General features: G+C 54.8%; 7 protein-coding genes across 7 annotated transcripts; all 7 read left to right on the top strand.

The window, feature by feature from the left end:
* Window positions 1-3,276: 3,276 nt before the first annotated feature.
* Window positions 3,277-4,041, top strand: LBRM_24_1580 (conserved hypothetical protein; the record flags this gene model as incomplete). The annotated part of the gene is made up of 1 exon (XM_001565372.1): window positions 3,277-4,041. The coding sequence occupies one exon, from the start codon at window positions 3,277-3,279 to the stop codon at window positions 4,039-4,041; it is 765 nt and encodes a 254-aa protein (XP_001565422.1).
* A 250-nt stretch (window positions 4,042-4,291) lies between these two features.
* CYP8 (putative cyclophilin 8) lies at window positions 4,292-5,020 on the top strand (the record flags this gene model as incomplete). Its single annotated transcript, XM_001565371.1, has 1 exon — window positions 4,292-5,020. The coding sequence occupies one exon, from the start codon at window positions 4,292-4,294 to the stop codon at window positions 5,018-5,020; it is 729 nt and encodes a 242-aa protein (XP_001565421.1).
* A 561-nt stretch (window positions 5,021-5,581) lies between these two features.
* On the top strand, window positions 5,582-5,914 carry LBRM_24_1560 (conserved hypothetical protein; the record flags this gene model as incomplete). Its single annotated transcript, XM_001565370.1, has 1 exon — window positions 5,582-5,914. One exon carries the CDS (start codon window positions 5,582-5,584, stop codon window positions 5,912-5,914), a length of 333 nt encoding a protein of 110 aa, XP_001565420.1.
* A 286-nt stretch (window positions 5,915-6,200) lies between these two features.
* LBRM_24_1550 (conserved hypothetical protein) lies at window positions 6,201-6,476 on the top strand (the record flags this gene model as incomplete). The annotated part of the gene is made up of 1 exon (XM_001565369.1): window positions 6,201-6,476. The coding sequence occupies one exon, from the start codon at window positions 6,201-6,203 to the stop codon at window positions 6,474-6,476; it is 276 nt and encodes a 91-aa protein (XP_001565419.1).
* A 443-nt stretch (window positions 6,477-6,919) lies between these two features.
* On the top strand, window positions 6,920-9,598 carry LBRM_24_1540 (putative translation initiation factor IF-2; the record flags this gene model as incomplete). The annotated part of the gene is made up of 1 exon (XM_001565368.1): window positions 6,920-9,598. The coding sequence occupies one exon, from the start codon at window positions 6,920-6,922 to the stop codon at window positions 9,596-9,598; it is 2,679 nt and encodes an 892-aa protein (XP_001565418.1).
* Window positions 9,599-10,247: 649 nt separating this feature from the next.
* On the top strand, window positions 10,248-12,773 carry LBRM_24_1530 (conserved hypothetical protein; the record flags this gene model as incomplete). The annotated part of the gene is made up of 1 exon (XM_001565367.2): window positions 10,248-12,773. One exon carries the CDS (start codon window positions 10,248-10,250, stop codon window positions 12,771-12,773), a length of 2,526 nt encoding a protein of 841 aa, XP_001565417.1.
* Window positions 12,774-14,646: 1,873 nt separating this feature from the next.
* Window positions 14,647-17,331, top strand: LBRM_24_1520 (conserved hypothetical protein; the record flags this gene model as incomplete). Its single annotated transcript, XM_001565366.1, has 1 exon — window positions 14,647-17,331. The coding sequence occupies one exon, from the start codon at window positions 14,647-14,649 to the stop codon at window positions 17,329-17,331; it is 2,685 nt and encodes an 894-aa protein (XP_001565416.1).
* Between the last annotated feature and the right edge of the window lie 2,007 nt (window positions 17,332-19,338).

Raw genomic sequence — 19,338 nt, 5'->3', positions numbered from 1 at the left:
CGGGGCGACGGTGATGGGAGGAGGGAAAGGAAAATACGAGAGGTTGAAACGATAACGCGCCGGCGGGGTGGGGGGCCGCCAAGCGGTGGGCAGGCATGTGCGCGTATGTGCGCCGGGGGGCGGGGCGCGAAAAACCGCGGGCGCCGACGGCCCCGGGGCCCACCAACAACCAACCGCCGCGCCGCACGCACACGCGCCCGGACGCGCGATCGGGGGAGGAGTGGGCGATACCCCGCTTTGAAAAAATTACGATTCCCTTCGTGCGCAGCCCCGGGGTCAGAGGGAGGGGGGGGGGAAACGGGCCCAGGAAGACAATTATGCTCCTGGGGGCCCCATCGCGCTCTCCAACCAGTAGCAGGCGGCGTCGCCAGGCATGGAAAGATGATTTCCGCACTTATCGCTTACAGAGTTGCCGCTTATAGTTTTAGCGGCTCCTACGAAAATCGAAGGGGCCGCCGATTCCCCCATCCGTTGTGTCATGCTTGGCGGCTGGCGTGGCGGGGGTGGTCGTGTTTACCTCGGGGGCAGGGCGGCAAAAGCCTTCCAACCTCCCGAACACAAAGAAAAGAGAGACATCCCGGCCACAAGCACATACCCGAATGCTGCGGCGTGAAGCGGGCGCAAGGAGGTAGCCGTGATCACGCGGAGGGGGGGGGGGGCGAAACGCATTGGCAACGGGATGAAAGGCGATTTTCCACCCAGCGCGCCCGCCCCCACGGCGCCGGCCACCGGCGTCGGGAGTGATGCGCCGCCCCGACCCCCCACCCCGCAGACACCAGGCCCCGGGATGCCAGGCACTGCGGTGCCCCCCCGTCATGACAGAGGCGGAGGTGTAGTGAAACAACGGAAACAAAAAGAATAGTGCCTGAACCAGAGATGGTCATCGCGCATGCATACGCAGAGGCACACAGACGGAGAGGCCTACGGCACGCAAAGGGGGGGGCAAGAGTAAGCCAGACGTAGAGAGGGGGGAGGGAGGAGGGACGTGGTGGGGGGCGCAAAGAAGAAGACGAAGGTACAGGGAAAGGAGGAAACCAGGAGAGAACACGAGAGAAGAAAAGCACACACACACAAAACAGACAAAAGGGCAAAATAGAGAACGAAGGGGTTCCTTAAGAGCACCGCTGCAGGGCACAAACGTTTGTTGTGTGTAGTCTTCCCTCTTGTAATGGGAGGCGGCCGTTTTGTTTTTCTTCCCGACTCGCTCTGCCCTTTTCTTCTTCGCTCCTCTTTCTGCACTTCATCGTTTATACAGTTCGACCCCCCTCTCACCCTCCCAAAAGAAACGTCGGACACCCCACATGACAGCAGCAACGTGCGTTGAGTGTTTGTGGTTTAGCAGGAGGGGGATGGGGGAGGACGGAGGGCGATGGCCAGTGAGAGACGAGCGCGCGCGCTGGGCATACGGACGATCTGCCCGATGCAAACCCTACTCTGTGTTGCGCGAATGTGTGCGTACGGGTGCGCGCGTGTATGTAGAAGCTGTGTCGATGGAGTGAAAAGGGAAGGGGGAAAAGGGAAAGGGAAAGAGAAAGAAGCTGTGCGAAGAGCTCGAGGAGGATGGGTGGGGGAATGGGGAAGGGAGGTGGTTAGTGGTGAATTATGGGTTTTAGAGGCAATGTAAGCTTAATTATCCCTGCGCATCTCTGTATAAACGCGCGCGCACACACACCTACACAGTCGGAGGGGAACGAAGAGGGTCAGAGAGAGAGAGACACGCTACACGATCCAAAAAGCGCAGCAGCAACAAAGAAGAGCGTATTGCATTCTACCGAGTTTCTCTCTCTCCCTGTGCGCGTGCGCCCGCACGAGGAGACTCTGTCCTATCACTGGTTTCGCCGCATGTCTTGTTCCGCCCCTTAGCCGAAGGAAATGATGCTGAGCACCACCACGTTGGCAATCTGAAGGCACCACGCTGTTACCATAAGCCCAAAGCCCGGGCCGTATTTCATGGCAAAATTGCTCCACCGATCGCCGCACATTTTGATGGTGAATGCGCCGGCCACGCAAGCCCAGCTGATCAGAATTGTGAAAACAGATAAGCCGGCGAAGAGGAGAGCAAAAGGCACCATGCATGGGATGCGTAGTAGCAACATGACGGCAAGCACGAGTGCCGCGAGTGTTGTGAAGAGGGAGATGATGGCGAAGACGGCGCACCCTTTCACTTCGCAAGGGCGTGAAAAGCGCACCCCTCCCCTTGCGTCTTCGTCGCTCACTTTCACGGTTGTGCCGGCACATCTGTAATTCCGCTTGCTTGCATGTGCGCGCCTTAGTGGCAGGGTGCATCTCTGTGCGTGGCCTGGCAGCCCAGCGGCCCCACCCCATTCCCGCCAATGGAGAGCCCCCCCCCCCCCCCCTGGCGCCTGTGGCGCGGGGGCTGGCGAGCTGTGACTCAGGCGCCGTTCTGTGATACCTGGGTTGGCGCATTGCTGTGGCGCGCGTGTGTCTGGCGCTGCGCCGTGCCGGGTGATGGGCCTGTGGCGGGGCTTTTGCGCTGTGAGGGTGTGTTGGCGACTTTGTGGTGTAAAAGGGAGCGGGGTTTTCCGGTTATCTTGCTCTCCGGGTGGTTTGTGAAAGTTGGTGTTCCTCGTTAGAAAATGGAGGGTTCATGGAATTTTTTCGTGTACGGTGGTTTCCCGAGGGGGTGTGGGGAAGCAGGGTCTTCTGATTGGTTCTTGCTGATTGTGCTATTTTGCTTTTGCCTTTCAACATGTGGGAAAAGGGGTGTTTAGATTTTTATTCTGCTGGTGAAATGTGTTAAAACGAGTTGCCGATGATGGCTTACGGTTTCCCGGCGGGGGATGGCCCGTCTGCCGGCTCAGGGTTTACTCCCTTTTGGGGATTTTTTTTTTTTTAAGAGCACATGTTAGCTGCTTCCGTCTTTCTGTATTGAAGATCACGAGATTCTTCAGTGAATAGTGTGGGTGCTCCTTAGCCTTGCTGATGCCAGTACCTCCGAGGCGGTGATTGATAGTCGCCATACTGGACGTAAGGTGCTTTAAGCTGCTGAGAAACAATGGCGAATGAGAAAATAACTGCCATTATTACCATCATTTAAGCGTCAGTTCGCCACACTTAAAGAATGTGTCTATTCGGTGAATGAAGATTCCTTTTCGTAGTGCTTAGCACATCACTGATATGTGAAATCTGAGCAGCATCTCCGCCCAGCCTTCTTTGGAGCGGCCAATATGCTTCTGTGCATAGTCTTTTCTCACCCAACTTTGCTTTTTTCCACTCTAATCCAGTTGTATTGATTTAGTTGCAGCGAAAAAGGCGATGCCTCCGCGCAAAGTAGACGCGCAAGTTAGTGCGGTAGAAAAGATTAGTGAACGACAGTCCGTCCTCGACATTGTGTTGGCAAAGATTGATGCGAACCAGTACGACACTGCCTACCCTTTCCAGCTTAGGGTTCTTCTCTGTGGGAAGAAGAAACGCTCCTCGTTTGATGACGCATGGGAAAGGCTGGCCGCGGAGGTAAAGGTTCAGTGCGACAAAGCGAACCCTTTCTTGGAGAACTCTCAGAGCAGCCAGCTGGGGTCGTTGATCGTGGACTACGGTGAGTATTTCATGCAAGTCGTGGAAGGTTCAGAAAGATACGTTTTCCGTTTTGCAGAGGAGATGAAGTCAGTGGCACATGTCGAGACAAGTAGTGTGCGCATTCTGTTTCTTGACGACGATGTCCCCAACACTATTTGCTCCGGAATCACCCTGATAGACAAAGTGCCACCCTCATCCTTGACAGTCAACTTGGCTGATAAGACCATTGACGAAGTCGCGCAAGGGGTTACCCACGACTTGTCATCTGTTCTAGAGCTTGCTTCTCAGGCTAGCAGTCAGATAGGAAGGAGGAAGAGTGTATTTACTGAGAATGCCAAGGTGAACTGCCCAAAGCTATTCCCCAAAGTGGAAATGCTTGAGGCGTATATTAAAAGCGATAGCTTTTTCACGCTTGACGAGTTTGTGGACACATTTTGCAAACCAGCACATCTGGTTCGCGATGAGGAAATCAATCACCCTGTAACAGACCCACTGAAGTACTGATGTAAAATAGCGCGCACTTGTGCTGTCGTGCTCATGATGTAAGGAGACAAACTGAAGGTGAAACATGTTCGAGCTCCCCATTGTCTCGTAGAGAATGCCATTGTGATGGTAGAATGCACCAGTGTAGTTTCCACAAACAGTCAAGCACACCGTCACATACGTTAGTCACGGGAGCAGATGCACATTTTACTTGATAGACAAAGAGTGTTAATGCCACAGATAAGACCCATACTTGATGCTGTAGTATATCATGACCGCATTGAAGTCTCCTCAGCCTATATCGAAATCGCTCGTTTTTCCCATTTTCGTGAACACTCACCCATACTCTGCTTTCTCAGAATTGGAGAAAAGACAACTTGGCGTGTGTCCTGCACCTCAGCTAACAATGCCACCGAGAAAGGCTGCAGCGAAGGTGAAGCCACATATCTCTGATAGTACTGATGTCGATCTCCAGAACTGTTTGTTGCGCATCGACAAGGGCACCGATGTTTATGGGATGCTAGTGATTGAGCTGGAGAGTGGGCGCTCCCCCAAGGCATGCGAGCTGATTGCTCAAAATATTCCTGGGTCAAACACAACCGACAAGAGTCGCGGAAAGCAGGGTGTTTACAGAAACTGTCGTTTTTTGCGTCTGACTAAAGAAGGAATTCAGACTGGCGAAGTTATCCCAGCTGCAAAATCTGTTCCTGCAGCCGAGCTGGAGGGCGAGCTAGGTCGTGTGCCACACTGCTACGGCGCAGTATCGCTGTGTCGCAGTTCTGCCTCTTTTGATGGGTCACAGTTTTTCATCTGTCTCACCAGAGATTCCGCGGAGCTCGATCACTTAAACAAGAAATACGTCTGCTTCGGACGCGTTGTCGAGGGACAGGATATCTTGGCAGCTTTGCAGAGTGATTTAGCCGAGTATTCTGGAGACATGGGCCTGCTCAGCGAGGACTGTCCCTACATGATGATGGAGCTTACCTACGCATTGATGTAAACTAATTTCATGGCTTGAACTTCGTCCAGAAAAATGCAATCAAACGATGAAAAAAAAAGAAAAAAAACTGGTGCTTCTCTCTCAAAGAGAGCGATATTGCTCGTTTTTGTACGCTACATTAGATTTGGGTGGGCTTCGAAATGTGGTGCTTTTACGTGCGCTGGCCCTTACTATCCATCGATGCAATGTGGCTTCCTTCTGTGATACAGATTACATTATTCTATCCCCTTCACTGATGTCGGTGTCTTGTTCCCAGCCTGATACCTGAGTACTTACGGTGTATCGGAAAGCGCTTTCTTAATGGATTCTAAAACGAGATCGACATATGTGAGCGAGGCAGCATCTTCTGTGCTCACATTGGAAGCTATTACTCACTTATGCTCAAGGAGCGTGAAGGAGTCTACCAGTTCCGATGAGCGAATCGTGGCTGGGTACGAGAAAGATTATCTCCTCGAACGTCAGGGGGTTATCATTGGACTACGTCTGATTGAGCGGCTTCTATACCGAGAACCAGTCTTTGGTGGAACTTCTACCGACATTGTCCGCTATGTTGGGTTCACCATGTGGAAGGCCATCTTTGGCAAAAGGGTTGACTCCATCAAGGCGATTGATAGTGTGTATTACTTGTCGGACAGCGACTTTCGCTGGCTCCAGGGATTTCCTCGGCTCAAAGAGTCGGACCGCGTTCAGACGCTGGCAAATTCAGAAGGCGAGGGTTCAAAGGATGGCTATACTGAAGAGCCAGTGGGCCCTGTGTCGCACAGAGATGTTCTCCTATACACAGTTGGTATCATCAAAGGTGCCACGCATTCTCTACTGGGGGAAAGCAGCCTCACCGTGACAGGAACACATACGAAAGAGGGCGAAACCATTTTCACTCTTGATTTTAAGTAGGGAGTGAGTCGCGAATTTCTTTTAGTGATTTGTACTGTGATGCGCTAGAAATCTGAGCGGAAAAAGCAAATCTGTTGTAGCTACATCGAGGGGGCTCCTCTGAGGGTGGCTGGAATAAGAGGATCTGTTGCGCACAGCCGTTGCCGCGTGAGCAGTCATTATCCCCACTTTAATCAACTTCTTTCACCTCTTCTCGTTCTACACCTCTTTTTTCACCTTTCTCCTTAGCAGAACTTCATCACTTTAGTTCGCACTAATTTTACCTAGTCTCTCAGTGCAATTCACCATGTTCTACGGGGTGAGGATGTGCCGTGCTGCTGTGGCAAACACCGCCCCAGGGATACTGCACAGAGCGGCTTCATTGCAGTCAGAAACGCCATGCGCTAGGCTTGCCGACAAGATTGTGCGCGGTCCGCTGAAGTCGGTCTATTACACACACCCCAGCTACGTGATGTCCCGCGATAAGATGCTTCATACAATCTGGGTGGACTTAGGGATCTTTCACACATGCGCCTATGTGTTGTTCCCTTTTTTCTTTATCGCCAATTTTTTTAAGGCGTGAGCAGGTTGCAAGGCCGGTAACCATGACTCTCTGTTGGGTGGCGAGACGAGTATGTTACATGAGTTGTCCCCCAAAGTAGCTTTTCTTTTATCAGTGCTGTCTTCTGAATTTACTACTGTTTTTTTTTTTTTCGAGCGCTGTAGTGCACCTGTAGCTTCCCTGTAGTAAACGAAACTAGAAATATCTTTTGAAAGAGCTCCGTCATACTGCTTGCGTTGTATGATTGTTCACTCAGCGTACTATTCCGTTACAATGAGCACTCGGGCAGGCAAGGCGTAGCCGCTACTCCACACCGCTCAAGTATTTCTTCGAGATGTTACGTGTCGCCTCACAAAACTTCCAGCCATCTCCTATGTATTGGCTCTCTATTCTTCCGCATTTCGTTCTTCAGCAAAAATGGCCACGAAAATACACTCTTCACTCTCAAAGCCTGTCCACGTTTAATGCGAAACCGCGCTGCCTGCTACTTCCATGCAACAGGAGTTGCTCTGCGGACGCGCCGCGAAGGCGCCCTGTTTCTACTACCGTCAGTGTTAGACTCCAAGACTTTTGCCAAGCTGGTGAACCGTCAGGGAGCAAAACTAGAGCTTCAGCTTTACGAGGAAATAACGAGCGCCTCACCGCACCTGAATTCCCGTGCCTTTCTCGAGCAGGCGAAGGAGCAGGCACGCGACTTGTGCTTGCCGCTCACCACACTGAAAAGGGAGGAGGTCGAGGCCACTATTGCGCAGAGGTACAAACTCACAGATGATCGACTTGCCACATGCTTAGTTCCCTACCAGCTCGGGGCCAACATCCTCCTCTCACGTCTACCTCCCAAGGTTAGGGATGAATCTCTTCGGGAGCTAAAGTCTGAAGAAGCAGCGCGGCAGAGTGGGTCTCCTGTTGCACCAAGCAAGTGGATTCAGTGGTATGAGGCTGACGTTTACGCTTCAACAGGAAGGAGGTACTTGGAGCGCGTCAGCACCCGTCGACAGCGTCGCATTCCTGTTTTCGCTGTCATGGGACACGTGAATCACGGTAAGACTGCCCTACTCGATGCCTTGCAGGGGTCGCACATCGGCGCTGAAGAGCCGCATCACATCACGCAGTCCGTTCGGGCCTTCACGATACCAAGGCCAGGCGCCGACAAAGATCTTTTCACCTTCATTGACACTCCGGGGCACCGCATTTTTGTCGAAACACGGTTTCACGTGCACCTGATCGCTGACGTCATCGTGTTGGTCATTTCCGTTGCCGAAGGAATCGAAAGTCAAACTCACGAGACAATCAAGGTAGCCCTCAACGTTGACAAGCCAGTGATCGTAGTCTTGAACAAGCTTGATCTCTTGTCCGACGCGTTCTCTGCCGAGAAGGCAGTGCGGTGCATCCTGGCGGAGTTGTACTCTATCGGGCTCGACGTTCACCTGCTGCAGAGGGAGAAAGATGTTGAGGCCTTGGCGACCGAGGTGTCGACTACTTGTTGCAGTAGCTGCGACAGCATTCTCACAAATCTGCGTCCACAAGCTGAGTACTTTGCACCGATGAAGACGGTCGATCCGGCGTATAAGGGAAGCAAGCGATACCCACAGGTACAGCTGCTACGCAAATCCTACGGAGTGTGTGTTTCAGTGGCAACCGGAGCTCATATTTCCCTCCTGTGGCGCCTTCTGCAATTCTGTCGAGATTGCGCGCCTCCAACGTGTCGAAGCAACTCCATTGGCCACACGGAGCACAATGCCACCGTTCAAGCAGTCGTGTTAGAGTCGTCCAAACACTTGTTCGACGAAGAGGGCTTTCGACTGAACCGCAAGCGCCAGCAGATCCAGCGGTACATCGATCTGAAGCAGCAAAAATTCACAAGCGAGTTTGAGAAGCGAAGTCCTCGGTCGATCCTCAATTCCACATTTAACAGCGTCAAAACGCAGTCTACACGCCAGAATCGGACCAGCACGTCGTCCCTGGTGATCACTGCCATCGTCCAGGAGGGCGTCCTCACAGAGGGAATGCACTTTATTGCCGATCAGGCGGAGGGTCAGGTACACGCATTGGTCGATTACTGGGGCAACCGTGTGGAGAAGGCGTACCCCGGTATGGCCGTCACGCTTATCGACAGGAGCAGCATGAGCGGGTGCCCCGGTGCTGGAATCCATGTACTGTCTATGACAGACCTCGCTTCGCGCGTGCGGGTACAGGCGTACCGCCAACGACTGCAGTGGTACGTTGAGGTTTTCACGACAAAGTTGCACTACCTCCGCCCACGGGGGATGGACGTGTCTTTCGCTCATCTGGGCGACTACGGCCAACTCGGCATCGCCGACTCGCTTGAATGCCAACTTCTGTACGGACCGCCGCAAAAGCCCTCCGAGGAGCAGAGGCGACCGGAGGCACTGCCGCCAGGGACATCGGCGAGCTCTGAGTCCATTGGTGCGTACCTTGCTGAGAGAAACCGAGAGTCTGAATCGAGCGGACTCCAAGTTTCCTTGGTGGGGTCTGTTGCGCTCCCAGACGGTGTGACGAAGCGCTTGACGCAGGTAATCATGAGCAAAGATAATGAAGAGGTACTCCAGGCCACGTGGCAGAGTGTGCAGCTGCGGCGACAGCTCACGTCCCAGAAGGAGTACGAGGAGTATGTTGCACAGTGTGTGCAGGTAGGTGTCTTAATCAAGGTTGATTCGTGGCACACCGCCCGCATGCTACACCGTGAGATCTCCCGGCTGGGCACACGCAAGGTTTATTTTCAAGTCGTCGGTGCGCGTTTCGGTCCTCTGCAGGTGAACGACCTTCTTTACTTCATGCAGGCTGTGAAGATCATCGTGTGCTTCCGCACGCCTCTTTCCGCGTCTAGCGACCTGGACAGTTACATCGAGAATGCCAACTTGTGGGTACTCCAGACGGATCACTTTTCTGACGTGGTTCTCTTCATGAAGTGGTGCGCCGTGGCGGCGCATAAGGAGAAGGTGCTTGACGGAAATGACGGCGACATCGACCACAGTGACGCGTCGGACCCTCGTCCTCAAATCGTTGTGGAGTCGAAGAAGCCGGAGACGGGCAGTGGAGCGCCGAAGGAATCCAAGTCACAGAGGCGGCGGCTTCTCCTGTACGATGTCGACAACGACGATGATGAGTTTTGGCGCACATAGACTCGATTCCACTGGTCGTCTCTGCAAGTGCTATGCGTGCAGCTTGCAGTGCTGACAGGGAATGGGTCGTCCTTTTTTTAGTGCGATGAGACCGACATGTGAGCGCTGATCACCTGCCGTGGACTCTCACAGAATCTAGCGGACATGGATCCGAAGTCGAACACCCGACACCACCACCACCACTAAAAGAAGCAACTCGGCTTAGTCATCTATGTCATACTTGTGTCCTCTTCTTTTTTTTTTCCCTTCGCCACAGGTCTACCGGCAATGGCTGCTCAGCCGTGTCGGCTCCTAGGGGAGAGGGACGAAGGACGACTGCATTCGCCCGCCCCAGCTTCATCCACCATGTATGGCTTTGATGTCGCTCTCGACCACCAGTGCCATTGTTCATCTGCCGCTCTCCCTTCTTTATGCTATACCTCTGCTCCCCTTCACTTTGTTTCGGTTTTTGCGAAGCTGCCGACTGGGAGCCTTCATCGCTTCTTATGTAGGCTGTTCATCGCATATCATGGACGGCAAGCGCTACCACCTACGTGCAGGACCGGAGCCTGTGGATGCGCACGCCATCCCTAGTAGCCTATCACGAGCCCGTGAGCTTGCGGCGACTCGGGGGCAACCAATACTCGCACTCAAGGCGTACAGCGTGTGGATGCGAAGTGGGAGCATAGGCGCATCAGCGCGGGCGGGGGCACTCCTCGACTTTACGCTCTACTGCAACGTGTTTGCATTGCAGGTGTGGGAAACGAATGATGCCGGGCTTGTTTCGCCACTTGCTCTTGCTCGTGACTACTTCCAGCTTGCTATGAACGAGTTCAGCGTGCTCTACAACGTTGCATTTCCAGACCTCGACGCACCGGACACCGACGCCGACTTGGCCTCAATGTCTGTATCGGATGCGAACACGGATTCAGTCCCCGACGGGCTACGGGCAGCACTCTTGCTCACTGTAGGTAATCGCGCATGCGTGGAGCTGCGTGCTGGTGGGGAAGGCGTTAAGAAAGCAGAGCGACTTTTCCTCTTTAGCAGAGGGCTGGAGGAGCAGACGAGCGACGCGCCGAGTCGCCAACGGACGTGGGGGATTGTCCGAGAACTCAATGCAGGTGTCGCTGCAGTGACGCGCTGCGACTTTCTTCAAGGGGAAGAGGCTGCCCGGAAAGCCCTCGCACTCATGGAAACTCCCGTGGAAGGTGAATCCGCTGATACAGTCTCCCATGCATCGGTTGATGAGACCGGGTGCGTCGAGCACACATCCCTGCTCCTAGCTCTGGCCTACTACACACTAGGCGTTTCCACAGAGACCACTTCGTGCGAGTCGTCTCTCTTAGACTATGATCAAGCAATCGCACTAGTCTCCGAGGACGATACGGGCTCATCTGTCGCGGCCTTGATGAGTCAAACCAGAAGCCGACTCGCAGTGTATATAGAGGAGCAGCGAGCCAAGGCGCGGCTCTCGGCGGAAGAAGCGGCACGCGCAGCGAACACTGAGAAGAAAGGCCGCGGCATCTCGCGACCCAAAGCTGGGAAGGCGATGTCTTCTCGCCGGATACCGCAGAAGGCTGGAAATACTCGCTTCTCGCAGTCGGAAGCGGGACTACTCCCCATTGCGACTCCGTCAATCCCAGATGTTCTCCGTAGCTATCTTGAGAAGGAGGGGCTAACTACAGCATTGGTACGCGTTGGCTCCCTAAAAGGCCTCTATGAGGTGTTGGCCAGATCTCTTCCCGGATACAAGGGTCACAAGGCGCTTCCGCAGTCCCTCTTCGCCGGAACCCGCTTTGAAGCTGGTGCCCACGAGTCGCTCTTCGCCGTCCTCTTCTGCACCGCCACGCCTTTGCAGTGGACGTTACGGCTGCTTGAAGCAGCGGAGCACCCTGCCTCTTTCCATCACTCCGTATGGACACCGCGCCCGGTGCTAGCCTCGCTGGTCATGGCGATGGCCGCGCAACGCCCACCTGCGCCGCGAAGCTCGGCAGCCCTCCAAGTACGTAAAGAAATTGCCGAAGGCAGCGGAAAGCTGCGCCAGCAAGTCATCCAACTATTTGCCCCGCCGGCTGCTGCTGCGACTGTGAAGCAAAAGGCCCATGAGTCGGTAGACAGTGTTGTGGAGCTGCTTGAACAGCGCTTGGGTCTCCTCCTCAAAACGGAGCGCGTCTTCGAGGAGCACTGGATCGCGACGGAGCGCATTGGATCTGCGTTGCGCGCCTTTGCCGTTCTGCAAGACATCCTGCGTCTAAAGCAGAAACTGCTCACGCAGAAGCGCCTGCAGGAGGGGCGGCAGGAGCGGAGTGTGCGTATCATCGTGCACTTTTTTCGACATATCGTCAAGCGGCAATCCCTCCACGAGGAGCAAATGCTCATGAATCGACGTCGCTTTGAGGAGAGGGTGGAGGCCGCGGTCACCTTGCAGAAGTACATACGACGCTGGTGTGCCTACCAGGAATTGGTGCGACGCCATGCACGGCGCCAGGAGTACGTCGAGAAGATTGTCTTGCTGCAGAGTCTTGCACGACGGAGAGCTGCAGCGCGTGTTCACGCGGATTTGCGCGAGCTGAGGCGCAAAGAGGAGCTCATCGAAGCGCAGGTCATGCTCTTCGCGTGCGCAGCACTTCAAATCCAGCGAATGTATCGTGGGCACTGTGCTCGGCTGCGCTGCTACCATCTTCGCGGACAGGTGCATGCTGCCACGCTGCATCACATGCGCGACTCGCACAACTACTACGCCACCGTCATTCAGAAGCGCGTGCGTGGGATGCTAGTGCGACTTCAGTACGGACGAGCCGTGTATGCGAGCCGCTGCTACGGCCGAAACATGTACAAGACGCAGCTTTGGGTGCGCAGCTGCCTGGTGATTCAACGCGTCTATCGCGCATACCGCTTGCGCCGCAGGCCCGTAGCCCATCCTGCTGCTCCGCAGATTTACTCTGGCCCACAGGCGAGCGGGCCCAGTGCTGCATCGTTGAGACGCCTTGTGTGTGCGCACACTGATGGTGTAGTCACAGCAGATAAAGAGCAGGCAGCTGCAGCGCAGAGCATCCAGCAGTTGTATCGCTCTTGTGTCGCGAAGCGCCGACTGGAGGCTCTCAAGTACGCTCGAATGAAGGAGCTGGAGGCGAGGGAGGCACAGCCGCCATGGGGCGCGCGACCAACCTTCTTGCTGAAAGACTGCGTCTTTTGAAGCAGCACCACTCGCATAAGACTGGCATTTTTCGCACCCCCCTCCTCCACACTTTTCATATATACCTACGTACATTCACACATCCGCCCCGACGTGTCCCCTTCGGACGTGCGCGTATGTGCGTGGTTGCGCCTGATCATGTACCATATTCGAGATATCGTTTTTGCTCTTTTTCTCCCCCTTCACTGGAGCCTTGACCCCCTCCCCCTCCCCTCTTACTACCACTACTACTACTACTACATGTTTTTATTTCCTTTGTTAGTTTCTTCTTTCTTCGTTTTCCATTTAGTATGTGAGTCCTTCTACCTCTGTCCACGTCGTCGACGTGAACGGAAGCCGCTGCGACGAAGAAAGAAAATACTGACAAGTGCGTATGGAACGGGGAAGGGAGTGGCAGGCTATTAGCGGTTGTACTCATTCTGAGACCCCCGTCTTCCCCCATATCTTTCGCTACCTCAGGTGCTCCTTCTGTCGCGCTTTCTCACTTCCCTGACCTGGCGGCTACCGCAGACCATTTACTGCTGCTTTTTATGTTCTGTTCGTCCACTCTGTTTCCTATTCCCGCACCACCCTTGTTTACCACCCATTGTCGCTCGTTCCTGATGACGGGGGACGCCTCCGTACGTGGCATCTCAGGGCTCCGCACCCCCACTCTGCGTAAGGGGGGGGGTGGGCCAAGCAGCGCCCCCCCCCCTCCCCTGCTGCTGACAGGGCCTGGTCCCTGCATGGCGTGGCGTCGCGGCGGCCTGCGGCAGCGTGTGTGTTTGTGCCGTCCGCATGCTGGTCTGGGTGTCGGCGCGGCTCGCGCGTATCCCACCCGACCCTGGCGGCTGGCGCCATGGGGGTGGGCGTGGTGTGACGCAGGCGCCGTGCTGGGATGGCTGGGTCGGCGCATTGCTGCGGCGCGCGTGTCTGGCGCTGCGTCGTGCCGGGTGATGGGCCTGTGGCGGGGCGGGGTCGTGGAGTGCTTGAGGGATGCTCTGTGGGGAAGGAGGTATAAAGAACACACTCACCTTCGCTCTTTTATTCTCGTTCTTGTCCTCCGACGCATGTGTTACACATCTGAACCCCCCTCTGAAGCAGAAAATCAAAGTCGTACTGGAGGCATCACAGAAGAGAAGCTCATTCTGTGCTCTTTGAAGTGCACCAATGTGATTTAACTCTGATGAAACATCCTTACCTGTCTACTAGTTAAAGTAGGATACACACACACTCACATACAAACGCGTCATATGCATTTTGCGTAGTTCTTACCTGCACATCTTTTGCCCTCTTCGCCCCCGTTTACCTCCTGTATCTCTTCACTTTCCTTGGTAGAGGTAGTGAAAAATACTAGCATCAGAGAGAAAGTTTCAAGTTGTCCTCTCCTCGTTTCTGTGAGCACAAGCGCAGGGATATATTCGTATACTACAGGCATAACCAAGGTGCGCTTCTCTCTCCCCCCGTTTCGCCTCACCTTTTGGCACGAAAAAAAAAACTGCGGGAGCACAGACACCAAGTAACCCCCCCCTCTCCCCCTCCCACACACACACACACACACACAAAACCACATTGCTTGTGTATGTGTGCATTCCTTCGTATCGACGATTTGTTCTTTTATTTTTCTGCATTCTCTTCTTGTCTTTTCCGTTTTGTTTCCTTATTTTCTCTCTTGGTAGCACACGGGTGTTTACTTGGGAGGGAGGGAGGGAGGGTTTTCACCAGCGACTCCTCTGTTGCTTTGTTGCGGTTTCTAATTGGCGTATCGCGTGTTCTTCGCTCATCCTTTTCGCTTCTGTGGTACTTTTGTGCCCCTCTTTTGTGCAAATCACATCCGTGTTAGGGTAGCCACTGCGCTACTTCTGCGCTTCCTCACCTTTTCTCTTCGAGCACGATGGGGTTGTCGAGCTCGACATTGGAGATGGCAAAGCTTGCCCGAGTGCTTCTCTCCGCAGATGCTGCCTCACCCGAGTCCCTGACACAGATTCTTACCACGACCATGACAGAGGAGGAAACGGCCCAGGTCTTTCCAGTGGAGCAAGTTCGCCAGCTGAGGCACCTCTACACGCGCAACTTCGCAGCCTTGCTCTACCGTTGCATTGGTGCCATTTCGGCGGTGGCCGTGAAGCGGGACGAGGTCAACACGAGCACCAGCTCCCCCAGCGCACTTCTCACGACGGAGGTGATGACGCAGTACCACTCCGCGCTGCGCATTCTGCGCTGCGTCCTTCCAATAGCACTCGAAAGCGGGACGACACCGCTCAACGAGGCGGTGGATGTGCGTCCAAACGGCCATAATCCGGCGGCGCCGCCAGACGTGACCCGCTCACGGACGGCGGCCACAGCGCACTTCCAGCAGCTCTTCTTTGTTGAAGGGAAGACATGCGATGATGCAAATCCGGAGGAGACGTTTCCACTGCTGCCCCAACAGGACGTGCATCTCTCCCCAATGCAGCCGTACGCCAAGCCACTTCCTCTGGGGTCATTTATGATGTGGTCATTGGTTGAGTGCTGCTTTGTGCGTGGTCTGACCTTGCCGGAGCTTCCTGTGCTACCCACGGAGGCCAGGATCAGCATCACGCATGCAGAGGTAGACACAGGACTAATGTGGTGCCCAGGGCTTGCCTCCGAAGATCCTATTCAGGCCTTTACCATGAAGACGAGCATGCCGAATTTTACCTGGGCGATGCCACGACTGCCTCGACTTCGGAAAGCGCTCCTCGAAGTCCTGTTTGTGGCACTGTCCTCGCCGGTTTACCACGAAGCTGGTTTCCGAGACACTATCTTCCTAGATCCGCTTCTGTCCACCTTGACGGTGCCGTTGATGCCCACTCTCTCCATCTCAATGCTCAACGCTATTCTTCAGTTTGTCCCGTATGGATATCTACCCTACACAAGCCATCTGGGCGTCGAGGAAAAGGAACTGGTTGTGGCGAGCGCTCGACTGCTCAACACTACCTTGTGCTACATCGGTGTCCCACTGGATTCTGTACCTCTGTCTGAGAGGCAGCACTCCGCTGCAGACGACGCCGTTCCATCACTGGATCAGCAGGTTTCCAAGGCGAGTGATGCACACGCCAGCGAGCAGGTGAACTCTACGGCGGCAGACGGATCCGAGATGGGCACTGTTGACCACCCGGATGGAGGTCATCCCAGCTGTACTTCAGAGGCGTCGTCACCACCTACCTCGGGCCACGACGGTGCTCGCTGTGACGCCTTTGTATTGAACACATCACACTCGCGGTCTGGCGGCAGCGGGCCTTCCACGCCGCCGGTGTCGCATGTCGGACCTCCGCGCTTCGTGCACAGTGTGCGCAAGGCGCTTCGGGATATCACTCTGACCGAGGCAAAGGCACTCGTGCAGCGCATGCAAGTCATCCTCGGTGTGAATGTGTACTCCCGTCAGACGTACCTGCCTATCTCGCAAGACTGGTTTACCTCCTTGGATGACTTCATGATGCTGCTTTGGAAGATACTCGACTTATCACCGGCGTGTCTGGCGCAGTTTGGCACAAGCGCCTACGCCTTAGACTACGTCATTCCTATACTCGATTACGCCCTCGCTGTGCGTCGCAGCCCCCATTACACGTACCAGTTCCAGCTGATGCTTTTCGTGCTGACTCGCCTCTCAGAAGTGCGGGGATTCGTGTTGCAGTGTAACCAAGTGTGTAGGGCAACCCTGCCCTTTCGCTTTCCGAAGATGTCTCCGACGCGCACGTACAATGGGCTCATCGTGCTTGCCCTGTGTCTCGTAATGGAGATGAAAGATCTGCAGGCGCTCGTTCCGCTCTTCCCTTCGTGCACTGTGGTCCTGATGAACATGGCACCGTTCATTACCTCTCTCGGGCGAGAGCCCTCCATAAAACTGGTTTCCGTCTTTGCCCAAGTAACCTACCGCTGTTTGCGCAGCACCTTACCAAATTCGTCTGGCAGCAGCCCAACAGGGGATGCTGCAGGCAGAGTACCTCTTTCTGCGGGGATGTCGAACAACCTTGTGCACCAATGCCAAATGGTGAATCTCTGCGAGGCCATTGCAAGTCTGCTGCAGTACCAAGCGAACGGCTCCCTGTACCTGATTGCTTCCCTTGTGGATCACCGCGCAGTGGTTCGAGAGGCGAAGGACGCCTACGTGGTACAGCGCACCAAGGAACTCACAATGAAGGTGCCTTTTCCGTTCCTCATCAACACTCTCGACGCCGCTGTGGCGGTGGCCCTTCCAGTGCTGGAGAGCACTGTTGCACTGAGGAATGTCACCAAGTACTACGTAGACACAGCACCTGAGTCAACTGTGAACAACGCAACTGCTGCGGTGGGGGTTACGAGGACGTTTACACATCAGATGGGGATGGGCGAGCCGGGTGCTGGTCTGGCTGCCAGCGACGAGGCTGTCGATCGACTGCGGTCGGTGACGTTGGTGGGCGTGCTCCCCACCCCCCACAGCATCGTTGTTCGAAAATTTCAGTCCACTGAGAGCGTCGAGCAGTGGACAGCGACGACATTCTGGACAAGTGCGTTCATGCACTCCTATCCTGGGCTGCTGGGAGATCGGGACTCGGTTAAGCTGGTGCAATTTCTGTGAAGGAGTCTATTTGCGAATAGCACGCAATGAAGAAACAAGAAAAACAAGACTAAAAAAAGGTACGTGCCATGCGTGGGTAAAATGGGTGGCCTTCTCCGTACGTACCCTTCACACACGTGTGTGTGTGTGTGTGTGTGTGTGTGTGTGTGAAAGTGACACTGATGATTCCAGGAGTAAGTTCTGCTGCCGCTGCGGCACTAGCGCTCTCCCTCTGTGCCTGTCTGCATGTGTGTCCCTCTTCCTATCTCTATCGTTTGGCTGATCATTTATTCCTCTCCGTCTTGTTCCCTCATTAGGGATTTTTTCTCCTGCTTTGTGTCAGGATTTAGTGTCTCTCTTGCTTCTTTTTCCTCTTGTTTTGAGCGCTGCTTCTCTGTAGGCTTGTGTGTGTATGGGCGTCTTCTTTCGATTGCTCTCAGGGTGAACATCAAGACGAAGAGAGCGTGAGATTGCGAGTTAGTAGCCTACAAACACACAAACACACACACACTGCAAATTCAGCTACTCCCACCTAGACCCAAGCCCTCCTCTTTCCTCTCCCCTCTCTCCTGTGACTCATCTATTCTCTTCTGCATTGCTACTATCCACGGTAATGGAGCGTGTTAGCGCAATCCTTCGTCTTTCGTCCCCCTTCTTCGTTTTCCTCTTCCCTTTTTTTTTATCCACCATACTTTTCCTAGTCAGCCGTGCTCACCAGCTTTACAATGAACAAGAATACCTGCACTGCCGTACATGTGCCAGCACACATTGAGTGTCAAGTGTGCTACGACACCTGGACAAACCCTGTGCAGCTGCTGAAGTGCGGACACATCTTCTGCCGAAACTGCGCACCACCTGCGACAACGCGGTGTGCCATCTGTCACTCCACGGTTGCGGGTTTCGCGATGCCGAGCGAGGGGATCATAGAGGCGTCCATGAATGTGCCCGTGCTGTGCACGAGTTGCGGGTGGCGGGGTACCCGCAAGGCGTCCTTGTCGCACCAGTGCAACCCTGGTCAAACGCACAGTTTATACGTCACACAGCCGCCGATGACCGATCGCGAGTGGGTCGAATTTGCCCTGCAAGGGCGCAACCACGTTGTGGTGGATGTTGCCACCGGCTCTGTGCATCAAGACGCGCTGCCTCCTTCTGTAGGCATCTCCACGGACACGGTACAGGGAATTCCTCTTTGAGAGAGTACGTGTCCAGAGGTTCTCGCAGTGCATTGTGTAGACGTGTGTCACAACGTTGGTTACAGGGTAGCCACCCCCTTCCCCCAAATTCTCTCCTTCATTTCACTATGCAGTCAACATGCATCACGCGTTTCGTGTCAATTGTGGCTTCTTTGCACACTCGAAGGAGAGAGGGGGAGGGCAATACACATGCCGACAGGGAAAGTTGCAGCGGCCTACGCACTATGCGAGGCGGAGAGAGCCGCAGTTCCATTTTTTTTTTTCAGTCTTCTTTGTCCTGTGATGACGGGGGACGCCTCCGTACGTGGCATCTCAGGGCTCCGCACCCCCACTCTGCGTAAGGGGGGGGGTTGGGCCAAGCAGCGCCCCCCCCCCCCCCCTGCTGCTGACAGGGCCTGGTCCCTGCATGGCGTGGCGTCGCGGCGGCCTGCGGCAGCGTGTGTGTTTGTGCCGTCCGCATGCTGGTCTGGGTGTCGGCGCGGCTCGCGCGTATCCCACCCGACCCTGGCGGCTGGCGCCATGGGGGTGGGCGTGGTGTGACGCAGGCGCCGTGCTGGGATGGCTGGGTCGGCGCATTGCTGCGGCGCGCGTGTCTGCATGTACGCATGGCTCCTTCCCCCCTTGCGTGCTCCATTTGCCCTACTGCTCTCTTTTTTTGTGTATTTTCTCTTTATTCCTCCCAAGTACAGCATTCGACAATCATCTCGAAGAAACATGGAACACAGATGTGCAAGGTGCGTGTGTGGCGACTCTGTTCGTGATGAGGGTTAGACGATGGTCATTCTCGCACTCCCCCGGGGTGTATTTGTGTGGGGAAATGGAAGAGGAAGGCGGA

This window comes from Leishmania braziliensis, chromosome 24 (genome assembly GCF_000002845.2).
Source record: "Leishmania braziliensis MHOM/BR/75/M2904 complete genome, chromosome 24".
NCBI classification, from domain to species: Eukaryota; Euglenozoa; class Kinetoplastea; order Trypanosomatida; family Trypanosomatidae; genus Leishmania; species Leishmania braziliensis.
The sequence above is the reverse complement of the archived record's forward strand: the minus strand, read 5'-3'. Positions and strand labels throughout refer to the sequence as shown.